Source organism: Pteropus medius, unplaced genomic scaffold (genome assembly GCF_902729225.1).
Source record: "Pteropus medius unplaced genomic scaffold, Ma_sr-lr_union100, whole genome shotgun sequence".
In the NCBI taxonomy this organism is placed as follows: Eukaryota; Metazoa; Chordata; class Mammalia; order Chiroptera; family Pteropodidae; genus Pteropus; species Pteropus medius.
The window spans coordinates 9,895,968-9,916,349 of NW_024340696.1; the positions used below are offsets into that span (position 1 = coordinate 9,895,968).

At 35.1% G+C, this 20,382-nt stretch overlaps 1 protein-coding gene and 2 pseudogenes across 4 annotated transcripts in view; 1 reads left to right on the plus strand and 2 right to left on the minus strand.

Annotated features, from left to right (window-relative positions):
• QSER1 (glutamine and serine rich 1) overlaps nucleotides 1-20,382 on the plus strand; it is a 61,880-nt gene that overhangs the window by 9,742 nt on the left and 31,756 nt on the right. For 3 of the 4 annotated variants that reach the window (XM_039866455.1, XM_039866445.1, XM_039866470.1), the window contains exons 2-4: nucleotides 11,693-11,805; nucleotides 12,256-12,417; nucleotides 15,280-18,972. In XM_039866455.1, the coding sequence (XP_039722389.1) occupies nucleotides 11,693-11,805; nucleotides 12,256-12,417; nucleotides 15,280-18,972 (3,968 nt within the window). The remainder of the gene's footprint in view (nucleotides 1-11,692; nucleotides 11,806-12,255; nucleotides 12,418-15,279; nucleotides 18,973-20,382) is intronic. The other variant, XM_039866461.1, reaches the window with a different exon arrangement.
• LOC120610634 (uncharacterized) lies at nucleotides 12,969-13,087 on the minus strand (annotated as a pseudogene).
• LOC120610439 (uncharacterized) lies at nucleotides 14,258-14,373 on the minus strand (annotated as a pseudogene).

Sequence of the window (20,382 nt, forward strand, 5' to 3'; positions counted from 1 at the left end):
ATGTTCCTTCCAAATCCCTGACCATCTAGCCAACCATTAGCCATAGCACATTAATCAGTATATAACTGACCATTTCTCCTTCTAAGCTAAGCGGACAAGCCAGTGCAGTGTTGAAGTTCTGCCCATTAAGAGGATTTCCATTTACTACTATTCTTCAGAGATGTTCCAGAGAAGGGCTGTAGTGCTACAGTTGTCTACTTTCAGGTGATGGCTGCATTATCTTACAGAACCACCTGTAAACCCAAGTCTTCTCTTCCTCTCTCAACTGATAGTAAGGGTTCAGACTAGGAGAGAGAAGGCGGTGTGGTAGGAGTGGGACCGTGGGCATTTGGACTACTTGTTAATGTAACTTGTGCCTTCAGGGCTTACTTGGCCCGATCACATATATACCACTTCTATTTGATGATGGAATGCTGCTGTGCTTGCCCAACTTTTGTCTTGATGGGTCAGATAACATCCAGTTTATGACGGGTAGTTTAGGTCACATGGTAACTTGGTGGCTCACGGATGTCCAGTTTCTTCTAAGGCCCAGTAATGGGCCAAGAGCTCTTTTTCAAGAGTAGAGTAGTTAACTGCAGACTGTAGCCAGGCGTTGCACCAAAATCCTAAAGGCTTGTGCTGCGATTCACCTACAGGGGCCAGCCAAAGGCGCCAAACAACATTCCTGTCTGTCACTGACACTTCAGCACCATGGATCTGTTGGATCATATGGCCCAGGTGGCAGAGCACCTTGCACAGCAGCCTGGACCTGTTGCAGGACCTTCTCTTGTCACTCAAAACTAGCAGCTTTTCAGGTCACTCTGTAAATGAGCCAAAATAATACACCTAAATGAGGAATATGTTGCCCCTAAAACTGTGACCACAGATTCTCTCTTTCCTTCTCTGTCTCTCTCATCTCTGGTTAAAACTTTTTTTTTAATGGCAGCAGGAATGCTCTTATCTAGGGGTCTTTCAGCTGTTTCCTCTGCTGGGGCCACTCTTCTTTCTTATAATCTGCATATCTTTCTCCCTCACTTCATTCAGTTCAAAATGTCACATTGTTAGAGAGGTCTGTCTATAGTCCCCTCAGTGGAATCATATCCATCCACCTAACCCACCCACATCTCTGTGTAGCCTGATACCCTGCTGTAAGTTTCTTCATAGCACTTATCAATCTTTGATATTAAGTATTTTTCTGTTCTTGATTATTGTTGGTCCCTGACTGTTAATATGGGTGTTTCTAGACAGTCCAACTTGAGCTGTTTTTTCCCATCATATATTGTCATATAAGTGCTCAATAAATATTGATTTAATAAAGAATATATTTAGTGCTGGAATATATTCTGCTTTGATGTAGCATGTAATATTTCATAGTTTAATTTTGGCCTTCATAAGTTTTAAGTTTCTTTAGGGATCCTGACCATGTAAGGTTGTCCTATGTTAGTCGGCCTGTAGGCATTTATGGGGTGTAACTAAGCATAAAATAATGAAATTTTCATATGACTTAATGCCATCATTCTCATTATAGTTCTGTGTGATCATTGATCCTATTTAAATAACTTGAGAGAAGATTTGTCTGACCCAGCGAAGCATGGCAAAGACAAAAATGTGGATTAGCTAAAATAGTTTTGCTTAGATCTGCTTACATTAGGTGGCTTAATATTTTAAAACATTTCTCGTATTGAGCGAAATGCAAGATGAATATTACTCTGGTAAAGCAGCTGGTACTGTCCTCATTTAAACAGACATAAGACAATTTAAGTTAGAGTTTGACTTTGCCAGAGCCACAAAGAGTGTAGTAGAAAAATGCCAAAATTTTTTAAAGGGTAAACCACTTAGAAGTTGATTTTCTATACTACAAACAATAACATTTTTATTATGGAAAATTTCAAACCAGATACACTTAGAGAGAATGGAATAATGAATCCCTATTTGTCCATTATCCAGTTTCAACAATTCCAACACATGGTCAGTCTTGTTTCACATATATCCCACCTACTTTCTCTACTTTGTCCTTGCTCTGGATAATTTCAAAGCAAATATCAGGCCATGTGTGTATCTCTTTCAATCATAGTATATCTCTGAAAGATAATTGGGGGTAGGGTTAAGGGACCAAAAAGGGATATTGAGACACTGGGTGAGTAGCAGCAGTGGGAATCTACTTCTAGTCCTGTGAAGGGGCAGTAGTTTTTGGAGCTCAGAAGGAGCTGTAGTTGTGCAGGGGGATGCAGCATGGCTTGAACCATGGTTGTGTTACAAGGGAATGGACAAATAGACTTCTCTCTTCTGCCTTCTGATCTTCTGCAGAACTGACCTCTGGTGGCCCCTAGAGACCCTAGGTGATGCAGTGTATAGGAGGACCTATGCTCTAAGGTACCCTTAAAAATTAACAGATTAAGGCCCAAAGAAGCTATAAATTGCCCAGGGTTCCCTTAGAGATAGTGAATCTAGGCCATTTGACTCCTTTGGCACCTTTTTAAAAAATTAACAGCTTTATTGAGATTAATTTACATACCATCTATACAATTCAATGATTTTTAGTATCTTTACATTGCCACAGTGTCACCAAAATCTACTCTTTGAATGTTTTCATTATCCCAACAAGAAACCTCATGCCCATTTATAGTCACTCTCCATTCTCACCTCTAGCTCTAGGCAACCATTAATTGATTTTCTGTCTCTAGATTTGCCATTTTTTGTACATTTCATATAAATGGAATCGTAAAATGTGTTCGTGTTTGGCTTCTTTGGCTAACCATAATGCTTTTGAGATTCACCTATGTTGTAGTATGTATCAGTACATGTAAGTACTTATAGTGGGATACTATCCCATTGTATAGCTAGAGCCCGTTTTGTTTATCCATTCACTGGTTAACAGATATTTGGGTGGTTTTCATTTTTTGGCTCTTGTGAATAATGCTGCTGTGAACATTTGTATAAAAGTATTTATTTGAACATATGATTCATTTTCTATGAGTAGATACCTAGAAGTGGAAATGTTAGGTCATATGATAATTCTGTGTTTAACATTTTGAGGAACTGCCAAATTTGTTTTCTAAAGTGGCTGCACCGTTTTACATTCCCACCAGCAATGTATGAGGGTTCTAGTTTCTCCTCATCCTTGTCAACACTCATATCTTTTCAATTATAGTTATTAATATCCTGAAAAGTTCACCATCTTTACCACATAGATTTATCTCTTCTCCCATGATTTTTTGCAAAGTGAGTGTTAAGAGAGAAGTGTCTTTTATTATCAACAACTTTGTTATTTTCAGTTTTTTAAACTAAGAGACATTGCTCTAGAATTACTCAGCATTTGGTAGCCAGGTTTATTAAACTCTGCATCCCTTAACATTTATTTTTAAAGCAAATTTTAGTGAAACTTGAAGCTAGTTGGGTGGTAACGTGTATATGAGGGGTGGTAGTTATGATGTTGAAAGCTATATTTGATTTTAGGATTCCGTTTGCTTTCAGTTTTAGTTTAGGAACTGAGGGAAGTTTTTTAGCAGATAGCAGCTGCAGTCTCACCTTATAAAAATGTATTTAGTCATGCTTAAAAATCGTTCAGTTGTTTTCCATTGCACTTGGAATAAAATCCAAGCTCCTTACTGTGCCCACAAGGCTTTTCATGTCTACCCTTGCCAGCTACCTCTCCAGCTGAATGAATCTCCTGCCACTTTCTCTTCCCTCAGTACACTAAAAGCATGCTCATCTTCTTTTAGCTTCCCCATGTTGCAGACTCTTTCCCACCTCAGGCCTTTGCATAATTTTTTCCTCTTCACTTCCTCTGGTTTGGCATAGGGTTAGCTTAATATTCCCTTTTTATGGAGACCTGCTGATCACTGTGTCCTCCAAAAATAGCGTCCCCATAGCTTCTTTCTTCAGCCCATTTCTGATATAGGATACTCTTGGGCAGTTTTACCCACTTTAATGACTTCAGAAATATCCATTTGGTAATGATTCCCAATTTTTTATTTCCAACTCAAATTCTTTCCTAAGTTCTAAGTAGGAATTTTCATTAGTGCTCTTTTGAATATTTCTCACTATGTCTCTTAAGAATGCCTCACCTCAAACTTAATGCATCTAAAATCGAACTCTTCCACATTTCAGTCTTATGGGTGGTTCACCTCCATCTTCCCTCACAATTCATATTTACCAAGTTTGTCAATTCTAATTTTTAAGAGTTCTCAAGTGGCTAACTAACTTGCCACTGTTCTGTCTTAAGATTTTTTATATGGATTTTTGCAGTAGGATCTTGACCTTCCTGCCTTCAGGCTTGCTTGCTCTTCCACACTGCTTATCAGATTATCCTTTTAAGATAGTGATTCTCTACTGCTGGTACATAGTAGAATTGCTGTAAGAGCTTTTTCAGAGTGACTTACAGGGTCCCATCTCAGAATTACAAATAACTTCTGGAAGTGAGAATGAGGAGTATATAGTTTGAAAAAACCCAGCAGTACTCAGCTATCATTTCCTAAAGGTAAGCCTTCTCATACGGTGTTATTTTTGTTTATTTATTTACTTATGACTTTTTATATTTGTATCTTCTAGTACTTAGCATAATATTTGGCAGTCTCTGTCAGTTGTATAAATGCAGACCTCACCTTTAGATACAGTAATAATAGCATTGGTTGAACATCATGTGCCAAATGTGTTAAATGCTGTATATATGCTTTATCATTTACTCTCCTAACAACCTTACGTAGGTGGGAGTTGTTAGTACCCATATTTTACAGTTGAGGAAACTGAGACATAGAAAAACTATGTGGTTAACCCCAAGTTGCAGAATTTGTAAAGTACAGAACTGGATTTGAATTCTGTGGCCTATGTGCAGTCTTTGCTTTTATACAGCTCTTACATAGATAGTTTCATGGTTTATTTTTTCACATTCACAAATCATTCCTTAATAAGGGCTGATTATTATGTTAAGGTTTTTGTTTTTATTTCTCAGGCTATGATTAGCTAAAACAAAGATTTATAAAATATTTAACATTTAGATATGAGTATGACAGACATTCTGGAGTTCTACAAAGTTAATTCAGTGAACTCTGTTTATCTCTGTACTCAATTTTGAAGACAGATTTTATGTTAAAGAATACTGTGTGATAAATGAAGTAAAAATATTTAGATTAACTCAGAATATTATAAATACAAAGAACATTAGACCTCATACATAGCAAAACTGGGACTCCACAAGATAATGCGCTTTGCTGAAAGCCTTGAAACATGTTATTTAAAGAATCAAGACTGGAATCCGGGCCTCTGACCTCTAATCTAGGTTTCTTATCTTTCTCAACTATAAAAAGTTAATGTATGTAGAATAAAACAATATTTTCAGAGCTTAAAGAGAATTCTGTTTTTATTTTATCAGAATATATATTTTTTCAGTGGCCAAATTCTTTAACCACAGAGAAGAAACTTATATGACTACTTAAGGCAAAATCATTCATTCAGTGCTTAAGTAACTTATGATTTGTGTGCAAGTACTGGCTTGTTCACCTGGGATTTAACATATTTCATGGAATTTTTGATAATTGATTTTAAAACTTGGAATGTGTCTTATTTCTTAAGTATTATGGACATTAAAGTATGCTACCCAAGGATAGATTTGTATATGTTATTGATATCTGCATATAAGCCATAACATAACTTACTCTTAATATATTCAAAAGCATTTTTTCTTATGATCATATACCATCTTCACTGCAAAAATTGCCATTTTAGATGAGATTTTTGTGTCAGCTTTCTCATCTTAAAACTTAATTTTCTTTGTTAGACAAATTAGACTAAAATTAAGAAAGTTTAGGGAAAGTATGTTCAGACTTAAAGTAAATAAGGTAAAGAGTGGTAGCTGAATAATTAATCTCTTTTTTGTTTTTTTGTCTGAGGAAAGTGTCAGTTTTTAAATTTGGAATTTAAGCTACAGCACCTGAAGGAAAATGATACTCCCCCTTGTGAAATTCTGACCTTTCCTGTCCTCAAGATTGAGTCCATACCCCACTATGAATGTACGTGGAGGGGGATGGAAGGTTGAAGTTTTATGGTAGGCTGGGAAGATAAAGATTGAAGCAGTTGTGACTCTTATCCCTTGGCTCCTTCCTCTTCTCTAAGCCTTAGCTCTTGTAATGTTTGGAGTACATAGGGGGATGGTAAAAATACTGCCTCTCCTTGCCCACCCCTCCAGGCCTTGGGGGCTAGGAAGGGCTATGCCATGGTGGTCCTTTATTAAATAAATGTATATTTATTCAAAGGAAATGTTACATTGGTTCAAATATGGAAATTTAAAACAAACACCATGTTTTGAGGCATTTTTTCCCCAAGATAAAATTGTTTTAAATTTGGCTTTTGTTTAAAAAGTAACCTCAACCAGATGGTGACCATCAGATTATCCTGAGGGTTAGTACCTTCTAAAACTTACTTTAAAACCATAAAAATATTACATAGAGATCATAAAAAATTATTTTATGGTATGTGAAGATGGGCCAGCCATAGGAGGTTGGAAACATGCATGACAGCAAGCCTGTCACCACCTTGTTTGATAATGTTGCAATTTCATGGAAAAAGGAGATACTTAGGGGTAAATTTAACAAAATACATGCAAAAATTATATACTAAACACTATAACAGATTAATGACAGAAATTAAAGACCTAAATAAGTAGAGAAAACATGGATTAGATGACTCAATACTTTTAAGATAGTAGTTTTCCCTAAAGTGATGTAGATTCAATGAAGTGTTTTCATAGAAATTGATAAGCTGGCTCTAAAATTTATATAGGAATACCTGGCATAGCCAAAACAATTTTGAAAAAGAACAAAACTGGAAGATTTGTAGAACCTGAATCCTTTATCAGACTGTGCGTTACTGGCCTTAGAACAGACATATTGGTCCATGTAACAGAATAGTTGAGACTAGAACCAAAAATATATGGCTAGTTGATTTTTTTTTTTTTGACAGAGATGCCAAGGCATTTCAATAGTTCAAGAATAATCTTTTCAGTATACATTCCTGGGACAACTGCATATCCAAATTTAAAAAAAGAATTAATTTCAAGCTTTACCTCACACCTTGTATAAAAAATTAACTCCAAATGAATCATAGACCTAAATGGAAAAATTAATACTACAAAACTTCCAGAAGAAAACATAAGAGAAAATTGTTGAGATATTGGATTAGGCAAAGATTTCTTAGCTACAACACCAAATGTTCATAAAATAAATTCATAAAATTCATAAAATAAAAGATTGTTCTCTTCTAAATACATTGTTATGAGAATGAAAGCCACAGATTGGGAGAAAATATTTGCAAAACATATGAAAGGTTTGATTCCAGTATATTTAGGCAACTCCTAAATCTCAATAATAAAAAATGATGCAATAAAAATGGGCAAAAGATTTGAGTAGATAATTTACCAAAGAAGATTTCTGCATAGTAGATGAGCAAATGATGCTTAACATTGTTAATTACTACGGCAATGCAAATTAAAACTACAGTGAGGTACCACTGTACACCAATTAGAATGGCTAAACATTTTTTTTTTTTTAAAGAACCTACAAATTGATAATACCTAGTGTCAACGAAAATGCAGAGCAACTAGACCAGACCTGCATTGTTGTTGGGAATGTAAAAATTATAGCCATTGGAAAACAGGCAGTTTCTCTAAAGTTAAAAATATTACCATGTAACTCAGCCATACCTCTCCTATGTATTTACTCAAGTGAAATGGAAACTTATATTCACACAGAAACTTATACAGATGTTTATAGCAGCTTTATTTATAATTGCCAAAAATAGTAAAGAACCCCTAAAGAGCCCTCAACTGATGAATGGATTTGAAACAACCACCAATTTTTGGTACATCCATATAATGGAATGCTGTTCAGCAATAAAAAATTACTGATATAACAACACGGATGAATCTCAAAGGCATTAAGCTACCTGAGAGAAGCTAGACAGAAAATGCTACATATTAAAGGATTCTATTTATTTGTCATGTGGAACAGGTGAAACTCTAAGGATAGAGAATAGAAGTGGTTGCCTGGGTCTAGAGGTGGTGGGAGGGGTTTGTTACTGAGGAGCACAGGGGAATCTTTTGTAGTGATGGAACTGTTTTCTCCCTTGTTTTTTGTAGTGTTGACACATTTCTCCAAACTCACTAACCTGTACTCTAGAAAGGGTGAATTTTATTGTATGCAAATTATACCATAATTTTTAAAGAAGTTAAAAATTCGAATCTTGACCCTTACATCACACTGTACATAAAGAGTATCTCAAAATGATTCATCGACCTAAACATAAAAGCTAAAACTTTTAGAAGAAAACAGGTGAATATATTAAGTGACAGGATACTAAAAGCACTTATTATAAAAGAAAATATTGATAGTTCAAGTTAATCAAAGATTAAAACCTTATTTAAACAAACTCAGAAACAGTAGAATGGTTGTTGCCAGGGTCTTGGGGAAGGAAGAAATGGGGCATTGTTCAACAGATAAAAGGTTTCAGTTATGCAAGATGAATAAGTTCTCGAGATCTGTACAACATAGTGCACAGAGTTACCAATACTGTATTGTACAGTTTAAGTGGTAGCTCTCATGTTAAGTGCTCTTACCATAATAAAATTAATTAAAACTTCTATTTAAAGACACTGGAAAATGAAAAAGCAAGCCGTCAGACTGGAAGAAGACATTCACAATACATACATCTGACAAAAAATGTCCAGAATACATAAAAAACAAAATACATAAAAAAAACCTCACAACCCAGTAAGACAGCTAACAACTCACTTTTTTTTAAGGGCAAAAAACTTGAACAAACTTCATAAGAGAAGCTAAAAGAATAGCCTATAAATCTAGAAAAAGGTGCCCTTCAGCATTTGTTATTAAGGAATGCAAATTAAACCACAATGAGATACCACTATATCTGCCTAGAATGGCCTAAATTAAGACGACTGAAAAGATCATATGGTCACAAGGATATAAAGCAAAAATCGAATGTTGATTCATTACTGATGATAATGTAAAATGGTACATGCACTTATCTCTGACCCAGTAATTCCACTCCAAATATTTAACTTAGAGAAATGACAACATATGTCCATAAAAGACTTGTATACAAATGTTCAGAGCAGGTTTATTCACAATAGTCCCTAACTGGAAACAACCCAGATGTCTATCAGTAGGCGAATGGATAAATGTATTGTGATATACTCATGCAATTCAAAGAAAAGGAATGAACTACTCGTGTATACGACAGCATGGTGTACCTCAAAAGAATACGGATTGTATGATTAAATTCATGTGAAATTCTGGAACAGGCAAACCTAAATGTTAGTGACATTAGCCTTATCAGTGGTTGTCTAGGGCCAGAGATGAGATGAAAAAGAGATTGACTTCAGAGGGGCATGAGAAACCTTTTGTTGTGATGGAAATGCTCTGTAAATTGGTTGGGATTGTGATTATATTGGTGTATACATTTATCAAAAATGTGTACACATGGACCTACCTGTACACTTAACGATGTATTTTCTTACATGTAAATTATACCCTAATAAAATTCATTATTAAAGTTTAAAAAGATTTTAAAATAATGTTAAAATTGGATCTTAAAACAATCTAATTCCTATATCTAATAACAGCCATCATAAATAATAATTACTTTTGAATCAGTATTCTAACTATATCCACTTAGTGTGATATGATCTTGGGGCTGTGAAGAAATACTGACCTTTATTTAGATTTACTTAGATTTGTTTTTGGTAGAGGTTGTGTTATAATATTTTCAAATAGAACTAAAGAGTAAATTTATTAATGTAGCTGTGAACTAGCATTCCAACTGTAAGAAAAGGGAGATACACATGTGAAATGGGGGAAGATGAGGAATAATTGGATTTGAATTAGAGTTGTCAGTTTGAACTCATGTTTTTAAAAAGACATGTATTTTCTTAGCTTTGTCTTCCAAAGGGGTCTAGAAGCAATGACACGCTAGGCATTGAACATACCTGACACCCAGATCTTGGTTTCTAAATGCCATTGCCTACTAAATGGGCTCCTAGTAGAAATGGTTGACTTCAGGTCTGGTGCAGGGAAAATATCAAGGTGAGCCTGAAACATCTTGTGGTCTAAGGTAAGGATATGTTTGAGCCCCAAGGAGGACATGTCAAAAAGAGACAGGACTGAAAGGGCAAATTAAACATCAAGAATATACAGTGATAAATTTTTTAAAAGTATAATATATATATTTCTGAATAAAATATATAAGTATATATAATATACATATAAGAGAAAAAGCAAAAAAAGGAAAGCTCATTTTTATTTTACAGAAGAATGCTAACTTTAAAATATTGACGTGATGATGTCATTAGCAGCCTAACATTTCCAGTCCTCAGTGCAACAATTGAATTAAAGATCACAACTGAATGATGTCGAAAACCATTGGCTGTTGGGAAAAAGATATTTACACAGTTTTAAATACCTCAAAATTGCATACTAATTTCAAAGAAAAAATAACTACATGGAGAGATCTAACAAAGTACCTTAACCACCTCAAGTTGAACATCACCAATAATGAGAAACTGACATTGTGTGCATCTTCATGTGATGGGACAAGAAATATAAAACATCACTATATACTTCTCATGAGGTAGCAATCAGGTAAATCCAGAATTTGGGATAGCCTACTATTCAAGAAGATTGTCATGAAATCAAGAAGAGATCTGAGATTAAGGCCAGAGTGAGGGCACTGTTCTAAATTTAAAGAAACATAACCAAAAGCAGTTCTTGAATTTGATTGGATCATACATTGAAAGCTTTAAAAGTCCCATTTTGTCAATAATTGGGGGAAATTGGAATATGAGCTCTGTATTACCTGCTTTAACTGACTTAAAGTTCTTTAAGTCTAATAACAATGTTTGGTTTACATAGGAGAATGTCCTGTTCCTAGGACATACAACTGAAGTATTTAAGAACAAAGTGTCATGATGTCCGCAAGTTATTTTCAAGTGGTTTAGTAAAAAAAGAAAAGTGTATATATGTATATGGAGAGAAAGACAAAACAAATGTAACAAAATGTTAACTGTTGAATCTTAAGTGACAGGTATATACTTTTTATTATACTATTCAGTATACTATTTCAGTGTTTTCTCTGGGTTTAAAATATTCAAAATAAAAAAGAAGAGAACATCTTGTTCTGAATGACTTTCAATGTATAAACTTGAAATTTTCTAGGTGAGTTTTTGGGAAATAATGTTAATGATCAATTTATTTGAACTATCTGAATGTTAGGATTGGAGGGACCTTAGAGATGATCTTGTTTAGTCCGTTATTCATACAGAGGAGGAAATTAGTCCTACAATAATTGAGTCATTTATTGAAATCAAACTGTAGGCCAGTAGTAGAGCTTGGATAATGAATTCAGCTCTTCTGATTTCCAGGATAGTGTTGTTCTTACTGTATCATGTTTTATCTCTCCCAGTAAAAGGACTTTGGGAGGTAAAAACTGAATTAAGGAAAATACTATATATCATTTTTCTTCCTAGAATATCTTCAATATATTTTCCCCATTTTGGCAGTATTGTCAGACTTGATCTATTATTAGTCTATAGGTCGGGAATTTAGTCAAAAGACTTCTAATTTTGATAATTGCTCTCCTAGAAATTTTTTGAGAGCTATTTGTTTGGGCTATGTGTTTTTGATCACTTATTTTTATTTTCCTCTAGTTTAAGCTATGAAGAAGGACATCCCTCACACTCTGAAACAGATCTCCTTCAGAGACAGACTTTTGCAGCCTCTCATCAGCTTCCTGGATATCCTACCACACCTCAGCCAACTGGTAAAAATTCTCTTGTGAAATATAAAATGAATCTGTACATTTAGTGAATAAGGAAAAAAATCAGTTTTTACATGTTGGGTTATGAATGTGTGTGGGGGACAGAACAGTGCCATGGAAATTTTAACATGAAAATAAAAGCTTTGTCTTCTTTTTTAACTTTGTCTTTTTTTGATAGAGAATATCCGTATAATTAATTGGGAGATCTTTTTTCATGCATCTCTGTAAATTTTAAATGATAACAATGGTCAAATTAATATTTATTTGCTATTTCAAAACAAAACAGTTTAGAGTTGTAGAACTTTTGGCCTCAAATTTCAGAGATTCTTTTTTATTTAATTTAATTTTTTTATTTTTTTTTCAGAGATTGATTTTAAAAATAGGATCAGGACTATCATTTTATTTATATTAATAATATTTTTACTTTGGGATATATTTTATCTTCAAATGTAGGTCTTTCTGGAATATTTGATACTAGTGTGAACAGTGCCAGCACTAACACTAAAGAATCTTCAGTGATGAATTTTCTCTCTACTGTTGAATCTCGAACTGCTCAGGCTGCTTCTTCAGGAACTACTCTTTTACCACAATTCAGGGCTCCATCCTGGCAGACAGGTGATTTTTTTTTTTTTCAAAATTGTTAAATCTTATAAAAATACACTATGTATGGCTTTGTCATTATGGTAGCGTGGCTGAAAGTGAAGTTAATTATTGATTTTCCAGTGGACCTTGAAACCTGGAATTTTTCACAATTTTAAGGCAGACAAAAATCAAGAAATTGTTACCAGCAGAAATTTAGTTGTAACACTCTAATAAAAACAAACAAGTTGAAGATGATGATTATTAAAGATAAACCTTAGATGTAAAGTTTATATCTGAGATTTAAGTATATAGCTGACCCTTGAAAAATGGGAGGTGTTAGTGGCATGTTGACCTCCTGTGCATTTGAAAATTCACATATAACTTTTGACTCCCCAAAAGCATAACTAGTGATAGCTTACTATTGACTGGAAACCTTACCAATAAACAGACAATTCACACATTTTATATGTTCTATGTAATATGTACTGTATTCCTTTTTTTTTTTTTTAGGCGAGGCAGCCCTTGGTTGACCTCACAGATTGCAAGGACCTGTCAGCTTACAATCCCTTATTTTTTATATTTTATGCCTACAGCACCTGATCTTCCTAGGTGGTCTCCCATCCAAGTACTAACCAGGCCTGACCCTGCTTAGCTTCCGAGATCAGATGGGATCAGGCTTGTTCAGGTTGGCATGGCCGTAGACTTGTACTGTATTCTTAAAGCAGGCTAGAGAAACGATGTTATTAAGAAAGTCATATGGAAGAGAAAATACATTTGTGGCATTTGAAGAAAAATCCTTATATAAGTAAACCCGCACAGTTCAAACCAGCATTGTTCAGGGATCAACTGTAGCTACTTGTCTACTTGAGAGGAGCAAAGATTAAATTTCTTTTATTTTTTCCTCCATTTGAGTTCTATTGAATATAAAATTATAAGATATTTAAAGTATAAATTATAGTAATTTATGTTTACATTGTGAAAGAATCCCCTGCCCCTATCTAGTTAATTTACACATCCATCACTTTTACATATTTATCTTTTTTGTGTTGTTTGTTTTTGACAAAAGATTAAATTTCACTTAGTGACTTCAGGCTGAAAAACAATCTTAGAACCGATTTCATTGTTAGAGTTATGTAAAGTTATCCTTAATTGAACAGATTAAATCAGTATTTAATAGAAGTCATTAGAAGTTGATATTATATTGTGCCTGTTTATATGCACTTTTTAATTTTTATTTCATTTTTCAACTTTCTCCCCCAAATTATTTCTATATATAGTTATTTTTTACAGGATGACAGGTTTTTAAGGTTTTGTTTTAAAGAATAAGAACTGTCATAGTATATTTGAGAAGATAATAATAGCTACAAGAAATGATATTTTTTCATTCTGGTGTAAATTCCATCAATAGAGCTTCTCAGTATTCCAAATTGCAAATTTTTTTTTTTTCTTCCAAGGAGATAATTAATGTTTTAGTGTGAAACAAAACAATATTAAAAAAAACATAATAGCTTCATTTTTTGTTTCCTGGAATAATTTTACATTATACATTGTTAGACTTTCTATTCTAATTCCTATGATTATATTATTTTAAACATTAATTCTAAGTGTTATTTATTCTTTCAAGTATAACTAGATATTTTCTTTCCTTGTACTAGTAGTTCTCTTGGCATTTACACATCTATCACTTTACATTTTTGTAAATGGAAAGTGAGAGAAGAATGTTTTTGAAAGGACCAGAGAATTTTTTTTTCCTCAGTTTTTCAAAATGAAAAAAAAAATTTTTAATGGAAGCCCACTAAATAATAAAAAGGTGTACAAATGGAAAGCGATAGTTCCTAACTACAGTCCCACTTTTAATTTTTTTTTTTTTTTATGCCTACAGCACCTGGTCTTCCTAGGTGGTCTCCCATCCAAGTACTAACCAGGCCTGACCCTGCTTAGCTTCCGAGATCAGACATCGGGCTTGTTCATGGTGGCATGGTCGTAGAACATGGACCATGGCTCCACTGGGGCACAAACCCACAGTTCCACTATTTAGAGAAGAGTTAACAGTTTGGTATTTACTCTTCTTTGATGTCTGTATATCAAAACATGGATATTCACCTGATCAGTGTTTATAGCAACAGTGTTATTAGGGTATGCCATCATTATTTGATCAATCCCTTGTTGATGGACATTTCTACTTATACACAATAACTATAATAAATGTCTTGCATAATAACTTTATGTCCACTTATTTCCATATGATAAATTTCTAGAAGTGGAATTTATAGATCACAAAGGTATACATGTTTTTACTTTATATAGCTAGAATGCTGTCCTGAAATGTTAATTTCTTCTTGACAGTACTTTTATGATAAGCATGCATCTGTTGTTATTAACTGTTCATAGGAAGTCAAAACTTGAAATGCAAGAGATTTTATAAATGCATACATTTTGATAAAAGAAACTTTGCAGCGTTAGCCTCACCGTTACTTTTGAGATTTATTTATTATGTTAAAGTAGACAATTTAGTTTCAATTTTAATGTTATGAACATTTTAATTTTCCCATTGGCATTTTACGTTGGGGCTTCCAGCTAAATTAATCACTAGAGATAATGCACATTTTTTATTGGTTTCTTAATTTTCAATGGCCTTATCTAACTATATATAAACTCATATTTACATAACAATTATAGGTATAGATTTTTGGTACCAATGTAACTTTGTTTTTGCTTTAAGAAAGCTAGCTATTTTGAAGTGTAAGTTTCACAATAAAGATGCAGAATTTGTCAGACTTTTCAGTCTTGTAGAGTTTTTGATGGGTTGAAGGTTATATAAGTTATTTAAGTTTCTACTATAAAAACATATATATTTGTGCTATATTTGCATAAAAATCTGTTTTCTTTTCACAGGTATGCATTCCTCAGCAGCAACTGAGCTGTTTGTTACTGGACCTTTGCCAACCACTGGAACACTTCCACCCTCTGCCCTCTCTGCTTATCAGCATCCCACCTCCTTCAGCAATAGAAATTTTGCTACCACCTCACCTTTGGTGCTTCAGGATTCAACTTTTAACACTACATCAAATGGAATTTTAAATCCTCATGACCCTTTGCTACAAATCAAGACTTCCCAGGGAACTGTTCCAACTGCTTTGGCATTTGAGCGCCTGGGTTCCTCTGCATTGAGTAACAGTGTACCACCTCAGTCTTCAACATATCGCTCTGCTCAAGAGTCTGCACCACATCTTTTACAACCTCAGTTTAGTTTGTTGCCTTCAACACTTGGGGGAGCCCAGCAAACTCCTCAAGCCTACAGTTCAACTCTCTTTCCTAGTTCTACTGCTTCCATTGAAAGAGCTCTTCTTAGAGAATGTAGTGTTATTAAACACCATCAGCGGCCTTCAGGTACCCAGTCTATTCAGGCACAACTGACTGGTCCACAGCATTCCTTACATAGTTATCTATCAAATGCAAATGTAGTTAATTTTCAGGAAACAAGCAGACAGTCATCTTTATCCTGTAGCCCAGTTGGAGAGTCTACTCAGGTGAGCAATGGAGGATTGCAGCAAAAGACCTCTCAGGTCTTAGTAGAACTTGCTCAGTCTTATTCGTCTGCAATTCCATCATCAGGGTATCCTCCTTCCACTACAAAAGTACAGAGCTGTTCTACAAAACAACCACTAACATCAACTAAGACCCCCAAACCTCAAAGTATAATTCCTCCTGTGCAAACACTAAGCTATTCCAAACCTTCACATAACCAGAGTTCTGTAATATCGGGCCAAGCACAAATTTATTCTACAGCGCAGCTACCAAGCCTTTTATCAGTTAGTCAGTCCCAAAATTACGGTTTAGTACAGCCACATAATGTGCCATCCATTGTTCATTCACAGGTTTATAGGCCCAGCAAAGTTGAGAAGTTGCCATCCTTATATAAAACTTTGTCTTTTTCTGAGTCATCTCAGACTATAACTTCTGAAAATCAGACACTTAATTATTCTTCTGATCAGCAAGAGGTATTATCTTCAGTTACAAACGAGAATTACCCTGCTCAAACAAGAGATCTGTCTTCAGTTAGCCAGTCTCAAAGTTATTCATCTGGTCATTCTCAGGGTTTATCACCAGTTAGCCAGACGCAGGTTAGTTATTCATCTCAATCACAAGTTTTGTCAGTTGTTAGTCCTTCAGAAAGCTATGCTTCAGGGCAGTCCCTAACATTAACAGCCCCTTCTCTTTCTTATTCTTCCACCTCTCGGGCTCAGAGTTTGCCAGATTCTAGCCCAACCCAGAATTATATTTCTATGCATTCTTCCCAAAATGCTCAGGCTCAAGGGTCATCATCTCCCCAGTCCCAAAAGTTTTTGCCTGCCGTCCAATCATCTTTTGCGTCCTCCACTCATTGTCAGACATTACAGAATAATATGCCTTCCCCTGATCCAAAGTCTTATGCTGAAAGAAAACTTGACTCAAATGTGTATACATCTTCGAAGCAAGAAGATGATTTTCCAATGCAAGAGTTACAGGTATTACAGCCACAAGTATCTCTTGAGTCATCAACCCAAAGGCTATCTGATGGGGAAATTAATGTTCAAGAATCAGCCTATAAGGTGTCAAAGGCAGATGACAGATATTCTCAGAGTGTAATCAGAAGTAATTCCCGTATTGAAGATCAAGTTGTTGGGATTGCTCTACAAGGATCAAAAAAAGAAGAAAGTATGGTTGGTTCAGTGACACAGCTGAACCAACAAATTGGCCAAGTCAGTAATGCAGCAACCCTTGATATTAAGAAGGCAACTAATTTAATGCAAAGTCCACAAATAAGTTTGAATACTAAAGACCTAAACCAGCAGCATTCTCTTATACATAAGGTACATGAAGCCAAGGTTCAGGAGCAGCGTGATCAAATAATTAATGCCTCGTCTCAGATTCAAATTCCAAATCATGCTTTAGGGCATGGCCATCAGGCATCTCTTCCAAATACACAGATCCTTTTAGATTCTGCCTGTGATTTACAGATTCTTCAGCAGTCAATATTGCAGGCAGGCTTAGGACAAGTAAAGGCATCTTTACAAGTACAGCGTGTACCAAGTCCTCAACATATAGTACATCCTTTTCTTCAAATGGATGGTCATATTATTCAGAGCAATGGTGATCATTCTCAGCAGCAACTCCATACTCAAAATACTGAAATTTTGAAAATGGACCTCTCCGAATCTTCAAAACCTTTACAACAACATCTAACAACAAAGGCGCATTTTAATGAAACAAATCAACATGATTCAAAGAATCATTTTGTTTCACTTGGATCAATATGTTTCCCAGAGGCAATGCTGCTCAGTGATGAAAGAAATATTTTATCAAATGTAGATGATATCTTAGCAGCTACAGCAGCAGCTTGTGGGGTTACACCTTCTGATTTTCCCAAGTCAACTTCAAATGAAACCATTCCGGCTGTTGAAGATGGTGATTCTAAATCTCATTTTCAGCAGTCATTGGATGTTGGGCATGTGACTTCGGATTTTAATTCCATAACAGCTACAGTAGGAAAGCCACAGAATATAAATGATATTTCCTTAAATGGAAGTCAGGTTACTGTAAACCTTTCACCAGTACCTACTCTTCAGTCAAAAATGACTCATGATCAACAGCACATTGAAACACCTGGTCAAAATAAAGCATCTAAACTAACTTCATCAGTGGTTGGACCAAGTCATGAAGTCCAGGAGCAAAGTTCTAGCTCATTCAAGAAACAGTCTTCTACCAGTCATGAATCTGAAGATGATAGCGAAGTTCCTGTTGAGAGTACATTAAATAATAACAGAAACCAAGAATTTGTTTCTAGTAGTAGAAGTATAAGTGGAGAGAGTGCTACATCAGAGAGTGAATTCACCTTAGCGGGTGATGACAGTGCTGTGTCAGTGAACCCAACTAGGAGTGCACTTGCACTGCTGGCCATTGCCCAACCAGGGGAGGCAATCAGTGTCAAGATTGAAGAAGAAAACCAAGATTTAATGCATTTTAACCTTCAGAAGAAAAAAACTAAAGGGAAAGGGCAAACTAAAGAGGAAGACAGCAGTAATCAGAAACAGCCGAAAAGACCTGCCCAAGGCAAACGCCAGAATCCAAGGGGAACAGATATATATTTGCCATATACCCCTCCTTCCTCAGAAGGCTGCCATGATGGTTATCAGCATCAAGAAAAAATGAGACAGAAGATCAAAGAAGTAGAAGAAAAACAGCCAGAAGTCAAGACAGGATTCATTGCCTCTTTCTTAGATTTTCTGAAGTCTGGGCCCAAGCAGCAGTTTTCTACTCTTGCTGTACGAATGCCTAACAGGACTAGACGACCGGGGACCCAGATTGTTCGTACATTTTGTCCCCCACCACTTCCAAAGACTGCATCTGCAACACCTACGGCTTCGGTGTCTGAAACTGGTGGTAACAGTCTATCAGAAAAACTTGATAACGAACTTAAAAACTTAGAACATTTATCTTCATTTTCTTCTGATGATGAAGAACCTGGAGTACGCAGTCATATTTATAAAAGCACCTCTACTACCTTAACTACATTGGATGCTACTTGTGATAAAAAAAAGAAAACAGGTAAAGTTTTAACATTTAGATTCATAATTATGGCTTTCCACTTATTTTCTGGCTATAAGACTAGTTTTTATGCTTTCTTTGCTTGAAGCAGGTCTGCAAATAAATTTTCAGGACAAAATGCATTGGTAGGTATCTCAGGGACTTTTGTAAATGTTTCTTGCCTATAGGAAAGTTCTGGGTTTTAAGTCGAATTGTCTGTTTCTTCTTGGCTTTTTACCATATGCAACATAACTGACATGGTACGCTATCCAGACTTCTCTAACCTGAGACTTATGGATAAGAGGCATTGTATTGAAGGCTCTGTTGTATTTTCTTGGTATGCCAATTTTACCTGAAGGTTAATGTTTTACTATTAAGTATGGTTACATTGTGTGCAGCATGCATATTAGTATAAGATAAAATTTCTAAATTTTCTGCTGGCTCCATTTTGCAGTTAGGGGACATTTAGAGGAACTGTTTAAAGAAGCACTGCCTTATGTAAACAATTGACAAGTATAAATGTTACTGTTTTAATGAATATGCTAAGGAAAAATAAAACAGTAAAATAGCTACTACCTCTGTGCTAGGAACTAATAGCAATGTTGGGAGATGCACATTGTTATCTCCAATAATATACAGATGATTGAGAAGAAATGAATTGCCCAGGTCCATACTGCTAGTAAGTGGCAGAGCTGGAATCTGCACTCAGGATTGTCTGATTCTAGAGCCTGTATTCCTGCTTAGCTCTTTTGTATAAATAGAGTGTTGATATGAGTTAAACTTTGTTTTGTGACACTTAGTTATACTTTGAAGACCATCTTCAAAGTCACTTTGTGGAAATTACTACAGGCAGAATTAGTGCTCATATCTTCTAAATTCTCACAACCCTTAAGTATCTCTGGAGGGCAAACATTGTAACGAGGTTTAATTTATCCATGTTTCCTTTTATGACATGCTTTTTGTGTCCTAAGAAAATTTGCCTAACCCATGGTCACAAAAATATTCTCCTGTTTTCTTCTAGAAGTTTGAAAGTTGTGCATTTTACATTTAGGTCTGTGATCTCTTTTGATTTTATTTTTGTATAAGATATGAGATATGGGTCGAAGTTAATATTTTTGTGTATAGAAGTCTAGCTTTTCCGGTACCATTTGTTGAAAAGGCAGTCCTTTCTCCATTGATTGCCCTTGCACCTCTGTCAAAAATCAATTGACCATATTTGTATGCATCTATTCCTGGACTCAGTACTGTTACATTGATCTGTATGTTTATGCTTTCACCAATCCCACACTGTCTTAATTGCTGTAGCTTTAAGTAAGTCTTGAAATAAGGTAGTCTGAGTCCAACAAATTTGTCTTTTTCAAAATTGTTTTGCCTGATTTAGTTCTTTTCCTTTTCCATATAAGTTTTCAGATCAGCTGTTGGTATCTATAA